This window comes from Lithobates pipiens, unplaced genomic scaffold (genome assembly GCF_037356315.1).
Source record: "Lithobates pipiens isolate NorthernLeopardFrog02 unplaced genomic scaffold, aLitPip1_a1.2 Scaffold_19, whole genome shotgun sequence".
Taxonomy (NCBI): domain Eukaryota; kingdom Metazoa; phylum Chordata; class Amphibia; order Anura; family Ranidae; genus Lithobates; species Lithobates pipiens.
Window position 1 is genome coordinate 418,975,407 of NW_027507764.1, and position 26,446 is coordinate 419,001,852.

General features: G+C 42.2%; 1 protein-coding gene across 1 annotated transcript in view; it reads left to right on the plus strand.

Annotated features, from left to right (window-relative positions):
- COLEC12 (collectin subfamily member 12) overlaps positions 1-26,446 on the plus strand; it is a 220,956-nt gene that overhangs the window by 34,797 nt on the left and 159,713 nt on the right. The window contains exon 2 of the mRNA XM_077492546.1: positions 15,005-15,055. Within this exon, the coding sequence (XP_077348672.1) occupies positions 15,005-15,055 (51 nt within the window). The remainder of the gene's footprint in view (positions 1-15,004; positions 15,056-26,446) is intronic.

Here is a 26,446-nt window from a genome sequence, read left to right on the forward strand (position 1 = left end):
GGTGGCACAGTCTGGAGGGATGGTGGTGGTGGCACAGTCTGGAAGGGTGGTGGTGGTGGCACAGTCTGGAAGGGTGGTGGTGGTGGCACAGTCTGGAGGGGTCTGGAGGGGTAGTGGCACAGTCTGGAGGGGTGGTGGTGGCACTAGAGGGGTGGTGGTGGCACTAGAGGGGTGGTGGAGGCACTAGAGGGGGGGTGGTGGTGGCACAGTCTGGAGGGGTGGTGTTGGCAGTCTGGAGGGGGGGTGGTGGGCTGGTGGTACTGGAGGGGGGGTGGTGGCACTGGAGGGGGGATGGTGGCATTGGAGGGAGGGGTGGCACTGGAGGGCGGTGGTGGCAGTCTGGAGGGGGGGTGGTGGAACAGTCTGGAGGGGTGGTGGTGGAACAGTCTGGAGGGGGGGTGGTGGTGGCACAGTCTGGAGGGGGGGTGGTGGTGGCACAGTCTGGAGGGGGGGTGGAGGGCTGGTGGCACTGGAGGGCGGGTGGTGGCACTGGAGGGGTGGTGGCACAGTCTGGAGGGGTGGTGGCACTGGAAGGGGGTGGTGGTGGCACTGGAAGGGTGGTGGTGGCACAGTCCGGAGGGGGGGTGGTGGTGGCACAGTCTGGAGGGGGGGTGGAGGGCTGGTGGCACTGGAGGGCGGGTGGTGGCACTGGAGGGGTGGTGGCACAGTCTGGAGGGGTGGTGGCACTGGAAGGGGGTGGTGGTGGCACTGGAAGGGTGGTGGTGGCACAGTCTGGAGGGGGGGTGGTGGCACTGGAGGGAGGTGGGGGTAGCGGCACTGGAGGGGTGGTGGTGGCAGTCTGGAGGGGGGTGGTGAAACAGTCTGGAGGGGTGGTGATGGCACTGGAGGGTGGGTGGCACAGTCTGGAGGGATGGGGTGGAACAGTTTGGGGGGGGGATGGGGTGGAACAGTCTGGAGGGAAATTGGGTGGAACAGTCTGGGGGGGGGGGGGTGGAACAGTCTGGGGGGGATGGGGTGGAACAGTCTGGGGGGGGTGGTGGTGGCACTGGAGGGGGGGTGGTGGGCTGCTGGCACTGGAGGGCAGGGGGTGGCACAGTCTGGAGGGGCGATGGTGGGCTGGTGGCACTGGAGGGCAGGTGGTGGCACTGGAGGGGGGTGGCAGGCTGGCACAATCTGGAGGGGGGATGGCGACTTACCGCCAATCAATCGATGATGATCGATTCCCCCTCCTCAGAATCCTGCAGAGTGATGCTGATCAAGTGATCAAGTCCTGCATGAAGCGTGCCTCCGTTCCTACAAGAAAGCCTTGCTTCAGAGAGCTCCTCCCCCGCCTTCACTGAATTGGCTGTTCCCTTTCAGTCGCTCTGGATAGGCGGGGGCGGAGCCAAACGAGCAATTCTCTCACGCTCTCTCACACGCTGGTGAAGGAAGCCCCCCCCCTCACCACGGCATGACAAGCGAAAATGAATAACAGCACACGCACACCCCCGGCCGGACAGTCAGGTGGGCCCCTCGGGCGGCGGGCGGAGGGCGGCGGGCTGCCGGTGGGCCCCCTGAAGTGGCAGAGAATTACAGGGCCCAGTCGCACTTGCGACTGTTGCGACCCTGATAATTCCGCCACTGGGACTGAGATTGGAAACCCATAGAGGAAACCTGCATAAACATAGGGGCAATCTGAGTTAGACTTAACCTGAACTCCAGGAAAAAAACAAACACAACATTGAAATACGTTATTCACAAGCCAAATGTCCCAGGTATTTGGTCATGTGGTCTTTGCTAAAAGGTAGAATCAGTCAGTCTGAGCTCTGATCCTCCTCTGCAGGCAGTGTTGTAATCCAGGTGCATATTCAGGTCCTAACTTTTCACCGAATGGACAGCACAGCCTGGTCCAGAACACACCACCAAGCTATTAAAGAGGCAGCAACATGCTGATAAGTCATTAAAGTGGCTGCAAACCCAATGTCATCCTTTCTAAACTACTGCCATAGGGGTTATCTATAAGGATATACATGCCTCCTGTATGTATCTTTACCTGTCAAATGTCTCCCCTCTGTCTGCTATGAGACCCGAAAAAGGCAGAATCTGTGGGTGGGTCTGTTGTCTGGAGCTCGGTGGGTGGATTCGTGATGTCAGGGGACTCCCCGCCCACCTCTACACTCCCCTTGTCAATATGCATTTTCTTCTGTGTATTTCTTACCCTGAACTTCTGCTATGATCTCTAACATCCAGTGAAAAGACAGGAAAGTGTTCACATGACTTCAGCATGCCCAATTATGCTGAGCTGTGGCACATTCAATCCTGGCAGAGCAGATGAAGAAAGGAGTGGGAGGGAATTAAAAAATAATGCATGTCTCTAAGCCCTTGTACACCGTGTTGTCGGATAATCCGACTGTGTGTGGGCCCCATCGGACTGTTTCTGTCAGAATATCCGACCGACAAAGTTTTAGAGCTGGGCTATAAAATTTTCCGACAACATGATCCGATCGGACTTTGTCTGATCGTTTGTAGAGAATTCCGATCAGACAAAGTGCCACGCATGCTCAGATCAAATTTCTAGACCAAAGCTATTGGCTACTATCCTGAACATAGTCCCGTCGTAACGAAATAACGTCATCACGTTCTGAACGATCGGATTTTCCGACAACTTTGTCCGACCGTGTGTGTGCAACACCAGTTTCAGACAAAATCTGACAGATTTGGTTGTCAGAATGTCCAACCGTGTGTACAAGGGCTTAGACTGGCCATACACCTATAGATTATCTGCAGATTTTCTATGGTCAGATGGAAAAAGTGGAACAGATTCCTCCATCTATACTGAACTGTGTGGATGGAAGAATCTCTCACTGGCCCAAGCTTCCATATCTTGCTAGTCGGCCCTGCTGGCTCTCACAATACCTGAATATTCTGATTGGGTGCAGGCATTGTTTAGGTTGAGAACCAGCGGGGCCAACTAGCAAGATACTGCAGCTTGGCCCAGTGGGAGATTCCTCCAAACACACAGTTTAGCATACATGAAGAAATCAGTTGCACTTTTTCCAACTTACCATAGAAAATCTGCAGATAATCTATAGGTGTATGGCCAGCTCTAGGCTAGCGCACGAGATATGTAAATCACCTGTCACTCACAGCAAGGGGGAGGATTTGACAAAGTTTTTCTCTGTTTGTCAAGATTTATATCACTGAACAATAAAAGAGGATTGCTCAGAGCTGGATTAACTCTTTGTAGCAAGACTGGGCTCAAATGATAGGAAATCTTATACTCTACATTATGACGTAAAAAAACCCCAAAAATAATGTTTTCGTTTACATCCACTTTAACTTGTTATAGTACACTACTCTGCGGGTTCATTTCTTTACAACAGAGGTCTCCAAATTACATCCCGCTGGCCACATGCACAGTACAAGATTTGGTGGTGTATCCTCAATGTGCACTGATTTAGCATTAAAGGGTAACTCCACTTTCATGGGGGGAAAAAAATAGCAAATAAAAAGAAAAATTATACAGCATATACAATTGCGACACAAGTCATATTGTAATTGAATGGTTTTAAAAACTACCTTTCCTTTTCAGTCTGCTGCTGCTGTAATTTTCAGAAAATGCAATGCAATATGGCTACCTGGAGGTGTTTTGTAGGCAGAATGTGTACAGAACGCCCCTCAGAAACCTAATTTCCTGTGTGATTGGCTTATGAATTTTTCCAGCAGCCTGCACCAAGATACAAGTTAGATATCCGGCATCCTCTGCAACAAAAATTTTATTTTTGTTGAGATACTCTTAATAGGAACACATTTAAAGGGATGCAGGCCCAGCAGCTTTCCTCATTAGTGCCCTGCAGCTGCTGCAGCTGGTTGATAATTATGAAACCACTCCCATTAGATTCACTTTCCCACATGGATACAGATAAACTCACAGGGGTTTCCTCAGAATAACAAAAGGTAGGAATCTGCAACAAAGTTTGTTAAATCCTTGCAATATACAGTGCCTTGAAAAAGTATTCATACTCCTTGAAATTTTTGTCATGTTACAACCAAAAATGAAAATTTTATTGGGTTTTTATGTGATAGACCAATAAAAAGTGGCACATAATTGTGAAGTGAAATGACAATGATAAATGTTTTTTAAAATTGTTTTACAAATAAATATATGAAAAGTGTGGCATGCATTTGTATTCAGCCCCCTGAGTCAATACTTTGTAGAACCACCTTTCACTGCAATTTCAGCTGCAAGTCTTTTTGGGGATGTCTCTACCTGCTTTGCACATCTAGAGAGTGACATTTTTGCCCATTCTTCTTTGCAAAATAGCTCAAGCTCTGTCAGATTGCATGGAGAGCATCTGTAAACAGCAGTTTCCATGTCTTGCCACAGAATCTCAGTTGGATTTAGGTCTGGACTTTGACTGGGTCATTCTAACACATGAATATGCTTTGATCTAAACCATTCTATTGTAGCTCTGGCTGTATGTTTAGGGTCAACCCTCACCCCATTCTCAAGTCTTTTGCAGATTCTAACATGTTTTCTTCTAAGATTGCCCTATATTTGGCTCCATCTATCTACCTATCAACTCTGACCAGCTTCCCTGTCCCTGCTGAAGAAAAGCATCCCCACAACATGATGCTGCCACCACCATGTTTCATGGTGGGGATGGTGTGTTCGGGGTGATGTGTAGTGTTAGTTTTCAGCCACACATAACATTTAGCTTTTAGGTCAAAAAGATCAATTTTGGTCTCATTTGACGAGAGCAGCTTATTCCACATGTTTGCTGTGTCCCCCACAAACAGGACTTCTTATAGTTTTCTTTCAACAATGGCTTTCTTCTTGTCACTCTTCCATAAAGGCCAGATCTGTGGAGTGCACAGTTGTCCTGTGGACAGATTCTCCCACCTGAGCTGTGGATCTCTGCAGCTCCTCGAGAGTTACCATGGGCCTCTTGGCTGCTTTTGATTAATGCTCTCCTTGCCGGCCCATCAGTTTAGGTGGACAGTTATGTCTTGGTAGGTTTGCAGTTGTCCCATACTCTTTCCATTTTCGAATGATGGATTGAACAGTGCTCCATGAGATGTTCAAAGCTGGGGATATTTTTTTATAACCTAACCCTGCTTCAAACTTCTCCACAACTTTATATCTGACCTGTCTGGTGTGTTCCTTGGCCTTCATGGTGGGTGCTGTTTGTTCACTAAGGTTCTCTAACAAACCTCTGAGGGTTTCACAGCTGTATTTATACTGAGATTAAATTACACACAGGTGGACTCTATTTACTAATTAGATGACTTCTGAAGCCAATTGGTTCCACTATATTTTAGGTAGGGTTATCAGAGTAAAGGCGGCTGAATAAAAAATGCACGCCACACTTTTCAGATATTTATTTGTAAAAATAATTTGAAGACCATTTATCATTTTCCTTCCACTTCACAATTATGTGCCCCTGTTTTGAAAAGTGTGGAGACTTCTGCTTTATACCAAAGATATCCTATTTGCTAAAGATCAAATTGCCATCAGGAAATTTGGGGTAGCAACTGTGTTTCAATTATGTTTCAAAAGATTCCTAGACTACAATAAAGATTGTTATATGAACATTACAATTGGATTTTTAGACTGCTGTGTAAAATAAATAAGGCCGCCAAAGCAAATTTCTGTTTTTGTAATCATGGAGTCAGGTTTTGATTCAGTTTGCAGGTAATGCATAGCTGGATGAAAATAATCATATATTTTGCAAAAACTTAGGTGAATTGCAATGTCAAATCATAAGAAAAACAGATATCTACAAGCGTAAGCTGTACTTAGACATAATATTTCAGCTCATCAAATAATTGTTTTTTGAAATATAGATGCATATTTGTATAATTCTACTCTGCTTGCTTATACTGTACACTACCAGTTACCCCAGCCTCGTGTGAAGGGAAGAACAAAAATCAGCATATAAATCAACAAAAGCACTTGTTCCCTCTGTAGGAATGGCTGCCTTACTTTATCAGTAGATGATATAACAAATAGCATACAAAAACCATAAAGCATAAATGCCCTATGGGCAGTTCTGAAGCATTTGAAGGTGCATTAAAACTGCTCTACCATGGAATGTTAAAAAAAAACTAGTTTAACGCCTCTCAAAACTGCCAGAGCGTTTGCTGAGCAGCATCATAGACTTGAATAGGAGGTGTTGAAGGGCTTCAAACTCCTGACTTGACACGAGGCTTCAATCTTGAAGTGAAGCAATGCTAACACTTCATGTTTTTATAATGTGAACAGCACTATGTGCCATCCATTGTATCATTTGCATAGGCATTTGAGGGGCATTTTTAAAGCCCCTTAAAAGTCCTGCTTTTAATGTCAGTGTGAACTCAGAGCCCTGGTCTAGGGGGCATGGAGCAGGTAGAATTATTTACCTTATTCCTAAGGCCCCTTCACTGGGGCAGGGGCGGTGTCGGTGGTAAAGTGCCGTTATTTTTAGCGGCGCTTTACTGTCATATTTGCGGGCTACTGGGGCACTTTTAAAAAAAGGGATAAAACCACCTGCAAAGCGCTGCTGCAACCGCTTTGCCGGTGGTATATCCGCGCTGCCCCATTGATTTCTGTAATCAATGGCGCTGCCCCATTGATTACAGGAGCGGCGGAGGCGCGGTATACACACTGCTCCTTCACCGCTCCAAAGATGCTGATAGCATATTTTTTGCGCTGTAGCGCCTGCAAAGCGCCCCACAGTGTGAAAGGGGTCTAAGTCCCACAGGCTTTCTCCCTGCCGAATGACAGAACTGGGAGAGTGAGCAATAAGTTTAGTATTCCTCTCTGTTAATTCCCCTAGACTAAACAATCATTGGAGTTTTAAGATTTTCCTTCTCTTCCTCTCCTCCTGCGGCCACTGTTCAGAACATGTGTCTAATGCAGCCAGTGGTCGCTCTCTGCCGGATTGGCCAGCGGCGGCACATCCCTTCTGGCAACATCTCAGCTGCTAGGTAACCAGCGGTCCAGGGTGCCCTGCCCCCTACAAAAATGATAGGCCACAAAAATTGAGTAGTGCAACAATATTAACATATACTGTGAAGCAAAAAATATCTAATGAACAAAAATCTCAAGATCAAACCTTAACAGCTGTGACACAACTTTAAACACCACTGTGCCATACTTGTCTCCCCCAAAAAGGTAAAAAAAATCCTCACCTCCTTCTTATGGCCTGTACACACCATCAGAAAAATACCGCTTTTAAATCGATCACACGACAATCTTATTGTTAGTACACAGCTTTCGAGAGACAATCACAACAGTTCATCCGATATCCGATTGGACAAGCACGAAAAATTTTCTCGTATGATACCAGATCATATGATTTTCGTCTAACCACTTCAGCCCCGGAAGATTTGCCGCTCAATGACCGGAACACTTTTTGCAATATAGCACTGTGTCGATTTAAATGACAAGTGCGCAATCGTGCGACACTGTACCCAAACAAAATTGATGTCCTTTTTTTCCCACAAATAGAGCTTTCTTTTGGTGGTATTTGATCATCTCTGTGGTTTTTATTTTTTGCGCTATAAACAAATAAAGAGCGACACAATATTTTGTACTTTTTGCTATAATAATTTTTTTCTCAGTTTAGGCTGATATGTATTCTTCTACATATTTTTGATAATAAAAATCGCAATAAGTGTATATTGCTTGGTTTGCGCAAAAGATATAGCGTCTACAAAATAGGAGATAAATTTATAGCATTTTTATTATTATTGTTTTTTTTTACTAGTAATGGCGGCAATCTGTGATTTTTATTGTGACTGCGGCATGATGGCAGACACATCGCACACGTTTGACACATTTTTGAGACGATTAACAATTATACAGCAATCAGTGCTATAAAGATGCACTGATTACTGTATAAATGTCACTGGCAGGGAAGGGATTAACAATCGGGGGCGTTCACACATCAACTGTGTTCCCTGACTGAGTGTTCTAACTGTAGGGGGAGGGGACAGACTATAGGAGATGGCAGATCATGGTTCCTAGCTATTAGGAACTCACAAACTTCATCTCCTCTCAGAACAGAACAGGGATTTGTGTGTTTACACACACAGGTCCCTGTTCTGCCTCTCGTCACTTATGGCCAGTGGTCATCGCGACTGGCGGGCACGAGCATCGGCAAGCCTGCAGTGCGTGCGACTCTGGCAGAGCATGTGCGCCTGCTATCCCACTTAAAGGAGCCAACGTATAGCTACGACGGCTCGCGGGATTGTGCCGACCTGCCGCAGTATAATGACGGTGGCTGGTCAACAAGTGGTTAATCATTACAGTTTTGATCTGAAAATATAATACACATACACTGTATCACTTCCGAATTTTTTATTCTGTCCTACGAGGATTTTTGTAACTTTAGTAACCTCTTCATTTTCATTTTCTATATGAGATTAGCATGCAAAAGAAAACAGACAAGCATTAGTTCGGTACGAGGCATTAGACCTCAGGAACAGGTCATAACTTGCTCATCACTCTTCTCAAATCAATGCATCAGCTGTGTTAATTGGGAAACCTCGTTCACTGATCCTCCTCTCAGTCCAGTTTTAAAGCAATCTCCCCCATCCAGTATTCTCAGACATCAAAAAAGTATGGGTACCATAAAACAAAAAGAATAAACATACAACTCTCTATTTATAACCTTTAAATGCACCCAAAAAGACTTTAAAAACTTACAAGATGTGAAAACAGCAAAGCTCTCAATGCTTGTAATGGCCACGGCTCACCAAATAACAACAAAATATGGCCATGGGGAGACATCACGGGCTCTGCTCCTCCCTCCTGTATACATTGTGCCTGTGATTGGGATTGAGCCAACACACCCCGAACCCTTAAATAGCCTCACCCACTGCTTCCATGGGAACCAAGTACGCAAGCTTCACGAAAACCGGAAGTTTCGTTTTCAGCCATTTTAACTTCCTCCCGACCACGGAAGGCACTAAAAAAATTGCTCTACAAATACGGGGAAATCTTTAAATCTGAGAGGCAAACAGCGAAACAATTGAAATTAATACAAGGGAGCTGTTTTATCTATCAAAATGATTTGCATTTCCATTCATGCATTTCTGAGATTTGCACAGCCCTGTTACACACAGCACAGCCATACTGGTGGTGAGTGACATAAAATCTATTGCAATTAAAGAAGAACTAAAGTCTCTCAGTCAGTATTACCTATTTGTAATCATTATGCTGCTAGCATGGAACAGATAGAAAAGTTTTTTTTTATTTACTTGTTTTTTAACATTTCTTTAATTGCTTCCTGGTTTCTGGCCTAGGCCAAGATGATATCATGCATCCCATGAGTCTGAACATATTCTCTCATCTGCAGGTGGGGATGAGGGGCTTTCTTACTTAAGCAGACCATCCCACCTGCATGCCTGAGCTAAGGACAGATGGATTCCAGCAAGTAAATTCTACATGAATCATCGGCCCTTACCCAGGATGACAGCAGCTAGAAATTCTGGGAGATGGGGGGGGGGGGGGGTGTCATGGATGGATGGGTGATTTTCACTTTAAACAGTTCCTAGTTGCCATGTTCCTAGATGGGACATGTATGTAGCACACCTGATTGGCCCTTAGTGGTTCCCTAATTCTACCAGTCTGGTGGAGGTGGTGGTGGTGCAGGGATTATACAAATCAGACATTAACTGACTACTAGCTGCATTTATAAATACATTTAATTACTTTTTTATTGTATACATATGTGCATTACATTTTTTTTTTATATCTACATGATATTCAGCTGTAAAGGATTTTACTGCAATACAGCTATCATCATAAACACCACCATTGTCTGAAGAGTAAAAAAACATAACAGAAGTTAGAACATAAAATGATGAAGTAGGTAGTTCTCACAATAACTCAAACACAATAAATCTACAATGTTATGTTAACATGTTTTTGTTCTTTTTTATGATCCATGGTATGGCGGTTTATTGGTTGGCACAGTGGCTTTGCAACACTGAGGCTATATTCCCATCAAAGATCACTGTCTGCATGGAATCTGCTTATCCAATGTTTGCATCTTCTCCCACACTCCAAAATAGCTTAATAAGTTAACTGGCCTTTACAGAACTGTAATTCTTAATAGTGTGTGGACAGAGGCTCATACACGTGGTCACATGACTGCCTTCTCTGTACTATGACTTGTACTTATCACAGGAAACACAAAACAGTCCATATATTCATTTAAATATTTTGTACTTGCTTGTTATAAAAGTGTTTCTAAAGCCATACATTTTTTATCTTTTTTTAGAGTAAGGAGGGGGTAGAACCTCTGTCAGGTTTTATTGATGCCTGTCTTTCCAATGGGGAGATTAACACACTTTATTTGTCCTAGTGACTACGGTCATCCGGACTGAAAATGAGGCAAACTCCAAAATTAAGATTTCACTCAACTCGCTATCAATTAACAAAAATAAAAATAAAATGTTCCAATACTGACATTCTGGTAACAACAGTGTAAGAGGAAATTATCCTTATTTTGGAGAACTTTTCTTATTACTTCCTGTCGTGTCTATGGGAATGTATTCTCCACAATGGGACACAGATGGCAAAAAAATGACAGGTGTTTTAGACAGTTTTTCAAAATTGCTGTTATTCATTTTCAAGTGATCATAGGCAAGCCATTTTCAGTCTAATGTACAGGGTGGTGCGCTATGAGAGATTTCACCTCCCAGTTAGCAAGCAATTGAGCTGAAAGTTTGAAAATTACTTGCTAAGCTATTGCTAGACTTGCCAGACTTCACAATTGCAGCAAGTTCACATTGCATGACTGCAGATCAACTTTCTTTGCAAACATTCTGCAAGTTCTGGTTCAGTTATGTTGTGCAATAGTCATCCTACCACAGGGGTCACTGTGGCTGAATTTTCATGCTGTAGACTTTCATAACTCTTGCTGTAGACTCACCACTGCAACTTTGCTCTTGCTAGAGACTTGCCATGCAAATTTGCTACAAATGAAAAGTGTCAACTAGAACTTGTGCTTCAAGTGCTCTGCAAGTATACAACTTGCCAGTGAAAATATACAGCAAGTTAACTAGACTTACAATTCAACGCTGCCACAAATGTGTGGCAAGTATCGTTGCTATCTGGGCTACTTCTTCTGTCACTAGGACAGGAAGTAACAGAGAACACTTGAATCAAAATATAGATGAAAGGTAAAATATGTTGCGTTTAAGAACCAGATTTCTATTATTTTTTCTGTCCCGATTCCCAGGACTTTTCTTTAGCAGGAACGAGGGGAAAGCAGTTCTGCCACCTCCAGCACTAAATGTATGTAATGGCAAGGGCTGCTGGGGTGTGCAGAAGGGTCTATTATTCCTGGCTGCTGAGGAATAATCTATTGCTGCTGGTGGATGATCTATTGCCATTGGGAGGGTCATATGTTGCTGGGGGGGGGGGGGGCAGTTGTTGCTTGGGTGGACCTACTGTTGAGGGAGGGGTCAATTGTTTCCAGGTGCTGGAGAATCTATTGATGTTGGTTGTTCAGAGATTTTTTGTAGCTGGCGGGGGTCTATTGTTGCTGTGGTGGATCTTGTTGCAGGGGATTATGTTTTGCTGGCTGCAAAGGATTTACTATACTGCTTCTCTCACTATCATTAACAAATGCCATACAACTTAGTACCACAAAATGATACTTGGTTCTGCATTCTCTAAAAGGATTGGTACGGGGAGGTCAGTAGGGGGGTGAAACCAAGGGACAGTGCTTAGAGTTGGGGGGGGGGGTGAGGACAAGGGTTGACTCAGAAGAGGGGAGTACCTGTACCTATGCTCTGAGAACAAAGGTCAGATTTCATCTGAACAGGAAATGAGGGGAAACCTCCATAGTGGGGACACAGACAGGACCACAAACCCCACAGAGATGCTTTCCATAACTCAAGTCAAGTAAAAAAAGAGGCAACATCTGCTCTGTGCAGTGATATTGCACAGAAATATCACTTTCCTTCATTTTCTCGTAGTAACCAGTGCTGTGGGCTCCTTCCCTCTTTCAGGAACCTCTTGTAGCATGCCTGGCTATAGGGGCACCCATGCCTGTGCACTCATGTCTGGTTCCTCTCCAAGCTGTGTGCATCCATAGCCATGCCCCTGCTCCCTCTCCACAGGAGATTGACTGGTAGCAGCAGAAAATGAGGGGTACAAAGGCATGCTGGAGAGGTGGCATGGAGTCATGTAAATGTTTTAGAGATGGTGGAGGGGGAACTGTAATGGTGCCATTTTAACCCAAATGCAGAGAATGCATTGAGGTAAAAAAAAAAGAAGTTTCAAGTTTTGCATTGCTTTAAAAAAAATGTTTTCAGCTGCAGCATTACGTTGTTATTTTTTTTTAGGTATACAGACTGATTTGTTGTATGAAATATATTATTTATTTTTGTCGCCCTGAAAAAAGCACATGAACCTTTTTTAACAAGTATAATGACTACCTCAATAATTGATATTGGCTGTCATTGCAGGACTGGTATAACATGGACCTAATTTGTATATGTCTTTCTTCATAAATCCCTTTACTAGCACTTCATTACATAATTATTATTGTCAACTAGCACATTCTCCATTCTTGATAGGTATTAGCTGAAGTTATTTCCTTTTTTTGTCTGCACGCTATTGCTCTGTCTCCTTTTACCAACACTGCTTAACATCTGTGCATCCAAAATCTTTGATTCAGCTACCGAAATTGGCCTGCTGGTACAGGATATTCTTCTAGTCAAAGCTGAAAAAGTGTAGATGAAGTGTTAATAGGAAACCAGTACCACTATTTGCTCTATTACATCAATAACCCCTTCCCTTTTCCATTATCATCAAAATAGTTTTGCAAAGAAAATGACGTTTCATTCTGACTGCAACAGACTGATGACATCATTAGCAAGCAGCAGACTCAATGGTCCTCTCAGGCAGAGCTTGAGAGACTATGCCTATGCATATTTACTTGGCTTTAACTTAAAGTGTAATTCCAGCTTAACCCTAACTCCTTGCATCTGTGGTTACCAACAGTTTCAGCTGGTGGGTTTTCTTTGAGGGGGTGGCAAAAAAGCACCCCCCCTCCGGGCAGATGGCGGCCCTGCACCAACAGCACTGGCAGTGCTCTGCGCCCCAAGCCCACCTACCTTTGAAGCCTATTTAAGCCTCTGGATCTAATCAGGTGCTTTAAAAAACAACGCTCCCGCCATTGGAGTCCATAGTCCGGCACCCTGATATGTAGATCAGGGGGCCGGACCAATGGATAGGGGGGCAGTGCCCGTGCGCCCTATATGGACGGGCCGCCACTGTTTACCAACCTGTGTAGGAAACATGTATATACTTACCCATTTTCAGCTAGCTCCAGCCCGGTCTTCCCTATGTCTGCCAGTAGCGTTAAAGGGGAGAGGAGAGAGCGCTCCGACAATGGCTAGTAAAGCCTGAAGCAGTGACGTCACCTATAGGCTTCAATAGCCCATTTGTTGTCAGCATTTTTTCTCTTCCTTGCAGTGGGACTGGTTGACCCAGGGGGGGGCAAGGTCACGTGACAGAACCTGAGCAGCCGGAAAATAGGTAAGTATATACGTCTTTCTTAACAGTAAGATATTATTTTTTATCTTTGGTAATTGTGCCTGTATGTAAATTTAAAAAAAATTGATTCTTACTAGCCTATGGAGTCCAGCATTGTCCTCTTCCAGCCCAAAGCTCTTTTTTTAAAGTTTTGCTCCCACACCACCATCTTGGATAGATATTCCACACATATGCAGGCATGCCACTGGACTTTGCCAGTCTATAGGACCTAACAGTGCGATTTTGCACATGAACAGACATGCCGCATGCCTCTACCAGGTCATACGGACCTGAAGCATGTTCCAATTGCGTAAGAGGGAAAGGGGAAAGAGTCATAGGGGAGGAAGTGCTTTTCATGGGCATGCATTTATTATCCTTGATTTGACACTCCTTGCTTTCATGTGTTTTTTCTCACAACAGGAGCCAAAATACTGTGGTTTTTAAAACTCATTATAGCGCATTTCAGTATGTTGCATTGTGTTTAAATGTAGAATGTTTCATTTTTGATCCACACCACATCAGCACAGTACACCAGTGTGATTAGGGCCTTTTGTAGACCATGGATTTTAGCTTGTCATTGCACTGGGTGTAAATGGGTCCTAAATGACTAAAGATGCATTTAAGAAATATTTACTGGTCCTGTACATTGCAATATGAACACATCTACGGATGGGTTCACTTTGAGTAACCAATAATATCAGTCTTTCTGAGCACCTGCCTTAGGGGTGCCACATAGTTGTCAGTCAGTGTCTTTTTAAACTAATGAGATTTTGGTTTAAAAAGACACAGTACAATACAAAGCAGTGCAATGGTCAATACAATGGGTTATTTTGATAGCAAATAATGAAATGTGAACTTAAAGTTACATTAACAGTCTTGGATGTGATTTTAAAATATTAATAGACAAGCTGAAACACCTTTCCTTGAAAAAAAAGCTGCTCCAGGCTTCCTATTGGGAAAGCCACAAGGTCAAGACCCTAGACATTTGGGGGGTTGATTTTTTAAAGGCAACTAGGTTGTTCATTTTCTAAGGGAAGTTGCATTTTCAAGCAAAAGTACCCCAAAGTTTAGTAAATAAGGTGAGGCTAATTTCCATCATCCAATCAAAAATGCATTTTTTTTTTGCACATAATTGGGTATTGTTTGCAAAGTAAAAACTTCACCGCATTTACTAAGTTCCTGGGAATTTTACACTTGGGCAAAGTGCAACTACCCTTGCAAAGTGAACAGTTTATTTTCTATTAGTAAATCATCCTCTTATTCATATGGTCTTTTATGCTAGGGGAGGAACATAAGTCTGATTTATTGTTCCTCCTTTGCTACAAAGATCATATTACCAAATATCTAGGTTTTTACTCATGCGACCATCAATGGGAGAACACTGTATTTGCACTTTATACAGGAAAAGTAAATAATTATGAGTTATTTTTCCAACTCGGTAATACTGTAGCATTTTAAATGTATTTATTATTTATCACTGTTTGAGTAGTTGGATACCACATTAAATACTTTTTTTTCTTCCAGACGACTTTGCAGAAGAAGAGGAGGTGCAGTCCTTTGGATATAAGAGATTTGGTAGGTCAACTATTTTATTACTCACCAAGCTAAGATGTTCCAACTAAAGTAAAATAAGCTACTCTTGAAATTCTAACAAATCTACGTAAACTTGGGCTGCATTATATTCTGTCAACTCAAGAGCATAGTCAGCACCATGTCATAGTAATGGTATATGACTAAGCTTGTCATACTTCCATAGTTAAAGACTTAAGAATCGTATATATATATATATATATATATATATATATATATATATATATATATATATATATATATATATATATATATATATTTCATGTATTATTTTGTTTATGCTCTGTACTAAAACTGAAACATTTCATTTTATTCATGTATATATAAAACATTGCATTTCCACATTTTATATTTACTATTTACAGCCAGCGGGTTGAGCACTATGCTATTCAAAGTTTCTTTCTAACAGATGTACTAAAACATCTCCTCCCCTGTGCTAGACAGCAACTGGGGTTATGGCAGCAACTAGATGCCACAAACCCAGGATCTTTTTTTCCGCTAGATGGCCGGCTTTTTGACAAAAGTGATCCCAGCAGTGGATTCGCCACAAGATCACTTTCATAGGTGGCGGGAGAGGTGCCCACCCCCTTCCTGGTTGCCTATGAGCTTACCGGAGCCATCACTAAGCCCAGAACCAATCCGATCGGGCTGATGGCTGAGCAGGAAGTCAAGTGATGGCAAGATAGCCCCCACTCGGCTCTATGCCCTTGGAGGACCGGAGCAACCTCTGATGTCACTACCAGTTCTAAGACTTTTTTTTCAGAGTTTCTTATTGAGTTTACTGAGTTTACAAGTTAAAACATAACAGAGATGTTGATTGAATATAAAAAGAGGAAGGGAATGAAGTTCTGTAAAATATAGGCTAGTTAGCAGGCAAAACGAACAATGAGTCACACAATATAGCCATTTATGTTTACGGAACATATGGAACATTCCCATTTATAACACCATGGCAATGAACATGAGGATAAATAAAAAAGGAATGTAGAAAAAAGAAAAATGGAAAAGAAATATGTTAAGCTCTATTAATGAAATCATTAATGTCCCAATTGACCTTCATGCCAAAGGGTGGGTAAGATTTTAATTCATATATCCAGAATGTTTCTAGATGAGACACCCCTCTAAGACTAGAATCACCTCTCCAATGGGGACAAATTCATCAAAAATCTGGGATTGAGTTCTGGACGGAGCCTTATGATGGTATCGTAAACAGTGTCGAGGGACACTATGATTGGTATGACCTTTTTTATACTAGCTAAATGTTCGTTGACCCTCACTGAAAAGGCTCTAATGGTGCGTCCCACATATTGTTTTTTGCAAGGGCAAGTCAACAGATAAGCTATGTAATGGGTGGCACAGGTGGTGAAATCTTTCATATGATATGTACGATAACTAAGCACCCCATAGTGGTGTGAAACATGTCAGCTTTTCATTGCTCCTGTGCCTCTGATGTCTTTGTACCAGAAGAATTTTTAAACAGTCTTCAATAAAGGTGTGAACAGAGTGCGGCCGTCCAGTCTTTTCTTCGATTAATTCCTATATGCAGAGCCAGCACCTGTTTCCATCAGCAGGTGGGATGCATTATGAGATATCTGCCTAGAGCTGTGTGCTTTTGTTGTTTGTATTTGAACAGTAAGCATGGCCTGCATATGTGATGTTTAAATATGCCTGCCTTACATGTAAGAGATCAAACATTCTCTTACAATTGAGTTGTTTTCTGCAATATTATGTGACCAGTGTGACTTAAACATTGCACTGACTCCTGCTATGATTGAATACATCTCCACAACCAATAGCTAAGAATACTTTAAAGATCTATTCTTTCTCCTTCTTCTATTCCTAAGGTTAAATATCCAAAGGCACACATTTCGGGCTCAGTTGTTCCATTTTTAATTTAATATTTAATTGAAAAGATTTTCAAATTTAAAAAACAAATGGGAAAGCAAACATTTAGGACATACAGCAGAAAACTGTTTATGTGTCCATCTTTCCTGATATCCCAACTAACAATCTTATAATTGTTCCATTTTGTAGCGACAAAAACTTTGAGGCCAGAAATATTTAGGTTACCTTCTGTATGAGCTGCATTCACCCAATAGCCAGACAGTTTGTTTTTAATGTACCAAAGGCTATTAGTGATCTATGTTGTATTTATAAATGTTTTCACTTAAGCTTCACACAATTTTTACCGAAGATTCACATACATTTCTAATTGGATTTAATGTGTGAATCTTAGGTGGAAGTTGTGTATACTTTTATAAACAGACCCAATAGAGTCCTGTGTGTACAAAGCCGAATAGTTTCTTTTCTGACCCACTTTAAATCATCTGATGGACCGAAGTATGATATTTTGGTTATGTGGTCATTTTAATGAATTCACTTTAAAAGAAATATTAACATGTTTACCAGGACCTACATTTTTATTTTGTGAAATCTTGAGAGATATTTTTTTTTTTTCACCATTAATGCCATGGCATTGTTTATTAGCTAACAATAAATTATATTACTCAGTGAAACATATTTTTGTCTTAGAATAAAAAGTCACAATAAACATACAAAATGCTGATCCTACTAAACCGTATTACAAGAGTATATTTAATCTGGCTTTCACTTCAGAATTAGAGGCAGCTGGAAACATTTGTTGGTCGCTTTCTTGCATAATTTCCTCTGACCAAATATCCTCTGCAGATTTCAGCAAAGGAGTTTATTATTCAGCAATGTCTGTAAACAATGTATATATCTATACATGTTTTTAAGGAATGCAAGAAATTCTTAAACAAAGTAAAATCGTCTTTCTGAAGCCCTCTTTATTTTCATGCAAAGAGCATCATGACAAAATCAAATTGGTTGTTGTGTTTGGCCACTTTCCCAATGCTTGAGGTAGGTTGGTTCATATGTCCTCTTCTTTTTTGAATTTGTGGTTGAAGAAAACTTGAGAGGTTCACAGCTGTTCTCGCTTATTAAATATAATATATGTACTGCAAAAATGTTATTTTGCCTGTCTGGAAACTTACATACGTTCAAACTGTGCTAAGGCTGCAGCTGTGGCGAGTACATTGAAAATATCCTTTTTAGGAGGACTGAGTAAGAAACATCCATACTGCTTACATATCTTACCTCGAGGTATCCATATTCTACCCTTTTATACAGAATCACAATTTTTTTTAGTGCTACAGAAATCTGGCCCTATGAAAATGTAGATTCTTGATAAATTGGTAAAGGTTGGCAAAAGCACAAATGTAGAATTTTCCAAAAGGCTTCACATGAGCTTTTTCAATGCTAAAAAACCCAATCTGTTTCGTTTACAGAAATTTGCAAAAACTTTCACTTATAACTGTAAGAACTGAAAGAATATTTTACCAAATCAAAGAGGGGAAGATTAGATATGAATGATTCTTCTTCAAGCAGCAACACATTCTGTGACCTCATGATAAATATGAGAGAATAAGGGATAAAAAAAATGTTTCCGTCCTTCCTCTGCTCTGTGCTATTGGCATTGGCTCTGACGATAGTCAAGCTACTGTGTATGACTGTACCTGGGCCTTAGAGATGGAACAGAGTTCAGAAAAGACCTTTATGCATACACTGAATTTGGTATCTTCACACTCTGTTCCTTTGCTTATGGAAGCTCAAAGGGAAGGTCATCAGTAGCTGGATCCAGGGGCGTAACTATAAGGGGTGCAGCAGTCGCGACCGCAACTGGGCCCTGTGCTGCAGGGGGCCCATGCAGCCCCCTTTACATATGGCCGGCAGCAGCATAGGCAGCTAGGGGTACCAGTGCACCATGCACACGGGTGGCTGGAGGTGGAGGGGGACTAGCAGAGCTCCATGCTCGACTATCGCACTGGCTGCTCTTTAGTTGTGCATTCCCCGCATGACCTGTGTCCTCGGCCGGCTCCTCAGAGTACCCCTCTCCTGCTCCATGCATTGCCGCTCAGTCCGATGTCTGTTCTCCCCAGCCAGAGTCCCGCCCCCCCTAGTCCGGCCCACACTGCACTGCATACTTCTCCCGGGTAAACAAACTTTAAGCACACAGATGCAGTGCAGCCCTATGAGGGCCGGCTCTTGGAGGACACTGCAGGTTTTTCTACCAGCCCCCCTCCTCCCTGTCATACACAGATGATGAAAGGTCTTTCTGGGAGATATGCTGATCACCCGTCCAGCACACTGGATGGAGCCCAGGCCAACATTGATGAGTGCGAGGCCTGCAGCTTGGTCATGGTCAGTGAGAGGACCCCATCCCCCACACACCATTACATACCCCCTCCATCTCCCCCTGGGGACAGGGACCCCCACCTCCCCTGGGGACAGGGACCCCTTCTCACCTGGGGGCAGTAACTTCATCTTCCCTGGAGAAAAGGACCTCATCTCTTCTGGGGACAGGGACCCCATCCTGCCTAGGGAAAGTCCCCCAATGGGGCACCTAAAAATTAAAAAAATTAAAAATGAAAAAAACTACTGATGCCAGTGGTGGAACTACAGGGCTCACAAAGGTCATACCTATGACCACGCCCTGGAGTTCCACTGCCCGACTCGGAGGGAAGGGCCCTGGCTGGGGTTCAGGGGGGCCCTTCATGGTTTCTTGCATCGGGGCCCTGAAGGTTCTAGTTACGCCACTGGCTGGATCATTTACTACAATGAAATTCCTAGATTATCCATACACATGGATCACTGCAGCCAGTAGTCACTATGCACCTGAAAGGATTTCTGCTAGACACATGGGAGTAATGGTGTAATGGTGTAACAGGTTATAATTGTGGAGCTTCTAGCTATATCCTTAAACCTGAAGTTTAGTGATTTTTCTTTTTAACTGCACCAGGGACAGTACTTATCATGAATGAAAAGGTCCCATGTGCTAGTGGCTGCTGTGGGGGGTTAACATGAGTGGCTGCAGCTGTGACAGGTACTCCTTAAAGAGGAGGTCCAGCCTCCCCACAAAAAATTTAAAGTCAGCAGCTACAAATACTGCAGCTGCTGACTTTTAATATATGGACACTTACCTGTCCAGATAGCCCGCAATGTCGGCATCTTCGCCAATCTTCGGATCGGCTGTCAGGTACATCCGCTGCTATTCCTGTTAAGGGAACCCAGCAGTGAACCTTTCGGCTTCACAGCCAGTTCCCTGCCGTACAAGCGTGAATCGCGCTGCACTTTCTAATTGGTCCGGCGGTGGAGGCAGGAGGAGGGGGCTGAACTTCCAAGAGACAGCGTCGCGACCCCATTTCTGGAAGTGGGGAATGGTACCCTGTCAAAAACAGGTAGCTGTTCCGCTCTGAAAGTTGACAAATGTGGGAGGAGGACACAGATAAGCAGAAGTTCTACTTTTGAGTGGAACTCCGCTTTAAGTGCAGACTATGCCAGCCTTTGTGCTAGCTGCAGTGTGGTGTGGCGGGCAGTAAACACACTGAAGCAATATATTGTAGAAAGCTTCAGCACAGTAAAAACCGGCCTGGCCAGAAGCCCTTCTGCAGCCACCTACAAGCTGTAAGAGTGGCAAAACAGCGGTCTGGGGACTTGAAGATGCCGACACCTTCTGCCATGTGGAGCAGAATGTGGCCTGGAGGGGGCACACTTAAACAGGAAGCTTCTGGAGAGGCCATAGCGCAGTCCCTGCACTGTCCCTGACAGATATAGAACCTGTCTCTACACTAACCACTCACACAATGCACGCCAAAGCAGTTAGTCAGGGCTCTGCCCTCATGCAAGATGGCTACCATAGTTACATAGGGGCATCAGCATCCAATTAGATAGCTGTCTCCCTGTGATTGAAAAAAATCATAGAGGAACCAAGATCCTCAAAACTTCCTTCTACATCCACTTTTCACCTCATGCTCTATTCATAGAAGCCATACTATCAGCTTACGCTATGCACAGTGCTCTTTATGAATGGAGGAGACCTTTCAATTATCCACCTGTTCTCCATTCATAGAGTGAGCTTAGTTGGCACTTGACAAGTGCCTGTTACAGCTAACAGTTGCTCATATTACCCCCCACAGCACCAGAAGATTAACACTGTAGGGGCTTCCTGGGCAGAGGACAGAGCATTTCAACCTTACACAGCAACCACCATTACAGGCAGACCCCACTTTTAAGTATAAAATGGGGTTTATTTACTAAAGCTGGAAAGTGCAAAATCAGGCTCACTTCTGCATAGAAACCAATGAGCTTCCATGCTTTATTACTAAAGCTTAATTGAACAAGCCGAGGTTAGAAGTTCATTGGTTTCTATGCAGAAATTAGCCTGATTTTGCCCCATTGCATACTTAAAAGTGGGGTATGCCTGTACATAGGGCACTCTTCATTCATGGATAGTCCCTGGTGCAATTTTAGGAACTGTTTTTCACTAAACGTCTGCTATGATATATTCTGTTTAAAGTTTTATATCTTCATCTTTTTTTCTCTAAGTATCTGAAATATCAGTACTACTTTTTGGTTATATTTCTGCTGCAAAGAAATATGTCTTTAATTCACTGTCTTTGGGGATCCATAATAGGGGACTGCAGTATACAGAATAACATCTAGAACTGCATCAACACTTATTTGATTCTTATGGGATCCATTTTCCTGTAAGTATATGTAACAGGGACTTATTGTGCAAGTTTGATGAACATCTTTTGAGCAGATCGTGGTTTCTAAGTTTCCCACTCAAAACACTGAACTATCACTTTCCTTGTCGTCTGTTTCTATTTAATGTTGGCTGAGATGATATAAGGAACATGTGTGCCCCGCATTCCTGATGGACTGTTTGCTTCTTTAATAAGATTATAGTGCTGTTTATCCAGAAGAGAGTTATTTGTTTGATATTGTGTGTAATGACCAAAGCAGATGTGCTAGTCGGCTAGGTGGAGCGTTGGTATTCCTGCCCTTGTTCCTCATGACCACCCATCACAAAGCCTGCTTCCACATCTGTGGCTCATTACAAGTCTTCCTGTGATGGCAGTCAGAAGGGTATTGGGTACAGATAAGAATGTCACTCCATAGGAATGCTTGGTATGTTAACAAGACAACGCTAAGGACAGGCATATGTCTTGAAGTAATACAAATTTCAAAAATGCACAAACTACTTTTGAAAATCCAAACAACCAATAATATTTACAAATGCGATAATAACATTCTTATATTTGGAACAGATTTTAGGTATCTAATACAAAAGCAAGAGTTGATGGAGGCAATAACAACCGCATATGTATAATTAACTGTGAATGCTTTGATAGCACCTTTATGAAACTAAACAGCATTCAGCTAGTTACATTGTAATTGTGTGTGTATAAATGTTTTAAAAAGCTACAATATATATGGAATGATACTCCCCTAGGGGATGTTGCTTGTAAATGTATTCTTACATAATGTTTTGCAGATTTACAAAGGCAAAACAAGTCGATTGCAGTGCTTCTTATGGCCAAATTTAGATCCTTAATTAAAACCATATTTATGAAAAAATCACTCTTCTAAATAAGCAGTTACAGTTTTTTTTATGGCAGTGTTTACTGTGCAAAATAAAATTTCTTAATATTGTTCACATGGAAACAAGCTCTAATATCAAGTGCCAAATTAAAATATTTCTAGGGGTTCATTAATACTCTGCCTGTGTTCATTTGACAAGCATGTGTTTTGGCGTCCCTTAAACATTATTTAGTTGTGTGACAATAGAAGCTAGGAAGCAGCTACACAATAATGCCAGAAAATGTTATCTGGAAACCTGCTATTAAAAGTCAAGTCTATCCCAAATGGATTTGTGCCAATTGGAAAGATGGGCCAGGGTTTGAACTTCCAGTCAGTCTTTGTTTCTCCTAAGCAGAAAGAAAGGAGCACCATTTAGCCCAATAAAGTTGGCCAAACACATGGCAGTTGCTTAATGTAATTATTTTTCTTTCCACACATCAGTACATGAGCATGCATACATATATCACTCAAGTATGTTTAATTATTGGGTAGCAAATGCACACGCAGCCCCCAGTACCCACAGTTTATTTGAAAAATAACACTCATTGACTCCATGAGTAATTGTTGTTGGGGGGTGATTATTAGCCACATTAGCTTCCGAATCCCATGACATTAAAGCCTAATTTAGTCTCAATGTCTTGCACATGAAAATGCTGCCTCCTGTTTTTCTCTTCAGTGCTCTATGTTCGCTAAAATTTGTAATGTTCACTCTCCCCTTCACAGGCATACTTATTTATGAAAGTAAACCTGTCCTTTGCCCATGTGTAGGCTCCAACTAGAGCATATATACATAGCTTTCTGTGCTACTAGGTACTAGGAGAAAAGGGAAAGGTGATGTTATGATGCCCCCCTGGCAGGTGATGTGGGTAACCCAAAGCACATAGTCAAAGTACCAGTTGAAATTTTGCACTCTATTTGCTATATAGTTATCTGGTTTTATCTATTTGACCTTTTGTATTAAAGTTACTACATGTAAAAAATGTCGTTACACTTTTGGGTATATATATATATATATATATATATATATATAAAATGTGACTGTTTATATATTTAATATCTTGGTATAGGAATCTTATCAATATTTGTTGTAATGTTTATATTTTTTGATATAAGCGTATGTAAAGACAAATAGATTAACATATCTATGTTGATTGCATCATTATGTATTTACATTGGTTATATGGTACATTCATCAACACTCTATTTGTAGAATTTGCACAATGTTTACATCTGTGCTATCCTCAAAGCCCTGACAAAGCGGAATCACCCGCGAAACACGTAGGCCATTTTCTGTATAACCTGCTGGGAACTAGCACATCCCTGAACTCAAATTGAATCATTAAGACTGTAATGTATCTTAAATTTTGTTTTTAATAAAAAAAATTGTGTTTATTTTTGTAAAATTATATTGTTTTTAAATTTTTTGTACTCCTCTGAAGCACAATTAGAGTCCCAATTTGTCCTATTATTTTTTTGAAATATATTTACATATATCTTCTGGGATGGTGCCTCTGTAGGAGTATTGGTGTTCCACGCCCACCCCACCCCTACACACATGATTTTCACTAGAGCTCCTGATGATGGAAACTGGGCAGAAACAATAGTGATCCGCAGTTTTTTATTGCTGCAAACTGGCAGTAGGTTGCAATCTTGAAAATTGGTTAGTCCTGGTATACCGACTGCCTATTTCATTTCTTGAGGACCTAAAATGCCAGGACAGTACAAATACCCCCAAAATAATACCTTTTCGAAAAGTAGATAACCAAAGATATTTAGTAGGAGGCATGGTGACTTTTTTGAAGTTGTCATTTTTTGTCACATTTTTTTGAAAATTAAGAAATTAAATAAGAAAAACAAATTTCACACTTTTTTTTAGCTACTGTCATCAAAGCAGTACAGCATAGTCATATGACTGGTGTGGTGGTGATCAGGGACAGGTGACAGGTGATTGGTGACAGTATGTAAAAAATATATATATCAATTTTTTTTAAAAAAATTTTAACATTTTTCTTCTTTTTTTTTAATTTTTCTTTTTATCCATTTTTTTTACATACTGCTACAAGTGGTATAGTGTACTGCTCTGGGGAGGTGATCAGGATTTTTTCTTTAACACTATGAATGCTTTTTACAGCGATGATCACTTTACAAGCAATCATTTTTACACTGTGAAACTGTAAATGTGACATTGTGTCAAATTATAATAGATGTGATTGACCACAGGTATCACATCATTACAAGTCTGCTGTCATTGGCCCTGTACCATGTGATCACTGTGGTCAATCACAGAGATCAACGCAATAGTACATAATAGCTATGAATGAAAGCCATTGTTTACAACTGACATGTGATCACTGTAATTGGTCACAGCAATCACATGGTACTTGTCCCACACACAGTGGCCCGGTACAACAATCTGTGTTCAGCTGGGTGACAGATTGAGCCGCTGTGCTGCCTCTAGGATTGCGAACAAGGCACGCAAGTGGGAGGACATCATATGATAGAATGGTGGGAGGTGGTTAAAGTAGAACTATAGGCAAAAAAATTTGGATAGTGTAAGGGATATTTACCTTCACTTCTTATCCCATAACCAAAGCATGAAGTGAGATGAAATCCTTGCAAATTTGGGGAATACATTGGGGTCTCCTATGTCACCAGAACTTGTGTCCCCATTGGAGGATTTCCCCCCTATTACGGTTCTGGGGGCAACCCAAATTTGGGATTTTAATTTACTTTCACGTTTGGTGATAATGGTAAACAGGACAAATAAAGAGGGTGACTCTCCATAATGGGTGAAGAAGGAACAATAAAAACAGTTGTTCTAACCCATCTGTACTCTGTCCAAAACGATTAAAAAAAAGTTTTGCCTTTAGTTATACTTTAAGGGTTGGATTTTTGCCTTGGATACCTGCACTACTAAGTGTAAGACTAAAAGTGTGTAATAGTTTGTACATACAGTTATGTGTAAAAGGATACAGGCAGTCAATTTACTTTGGTGAAGGTGGCCACCAGGCTATCCTCTTTTTTTTTTTTTTAACCTGACATTAATGTGTTTGGACTGTGGCTATTCCCAGCCTTTATCAGATTATTTGTTGTTCCCATTTTATGACCAATATTTTGGCTCAGTATGGGGCTGTGTCCAGCCTTGGGAGATGTACTGTAGATGTACATAGTTTCAGAGTTTCATAGTTGGTAGGGTTGAATAAAGACACTAGTTTGTCCAGTCCAACCTGTGTAATTGGTGTATGTGTGAAATGTCAATAATCGTTTCCAGATCCCTGTATCTTGTGTTCCCTAAGATGCACATCCAAGATTCTTTTAAAACTATCAAAACTTCCTGCTGACACCAATTGTGGAAGAGAGTTCCACATTCTTATCGACTTTACAGTGAAAAACCCCCTGTGCAGCTTAAAGCGGGAGTCCGCCGGGAGTTCCGCTGTTTTTTTTTTAAAAGCCAGCAGCTACAAATACTGCAGCTGCTGACTTTTAAAATAGTGACACTTACCCGCCCAGCGCGCCCGCGATGTCGGCACCCGAAGCCGATCTCTCGATCGTCTCTTGGGTGCTGCCGCCGCCATCTTGGGTATGGGAATCAGGAAGTGGAGCCTTTCGGCTTCATTTCCCGGTTCCCTACTGCGCATGCGCGACTCGCGCTGTGCAATAAGGATGGTCCCCGCTGTCTCTGGGATCCGTGTGTTTCCCAGCAGGCAGCGGAGGACTTTCGGAAAGTGGCGTAGATTCTGCGGAAAGGGGCGTACCTTCTGCAGAATCTACGCCGGAAGTGGGTGCAGATACCTGTACTGTAGAGGTATCTGCACCCCCCTCCCCCCTGAAAGGTGCCAATTGTGGCGCCAGAGGGGGGGAGGATTCCAATGAGCGGAAGGTCCACTTAAGGGTGGACCTCCGCTTTAAGGTTAAACCTCTTCTCCAAGCTCA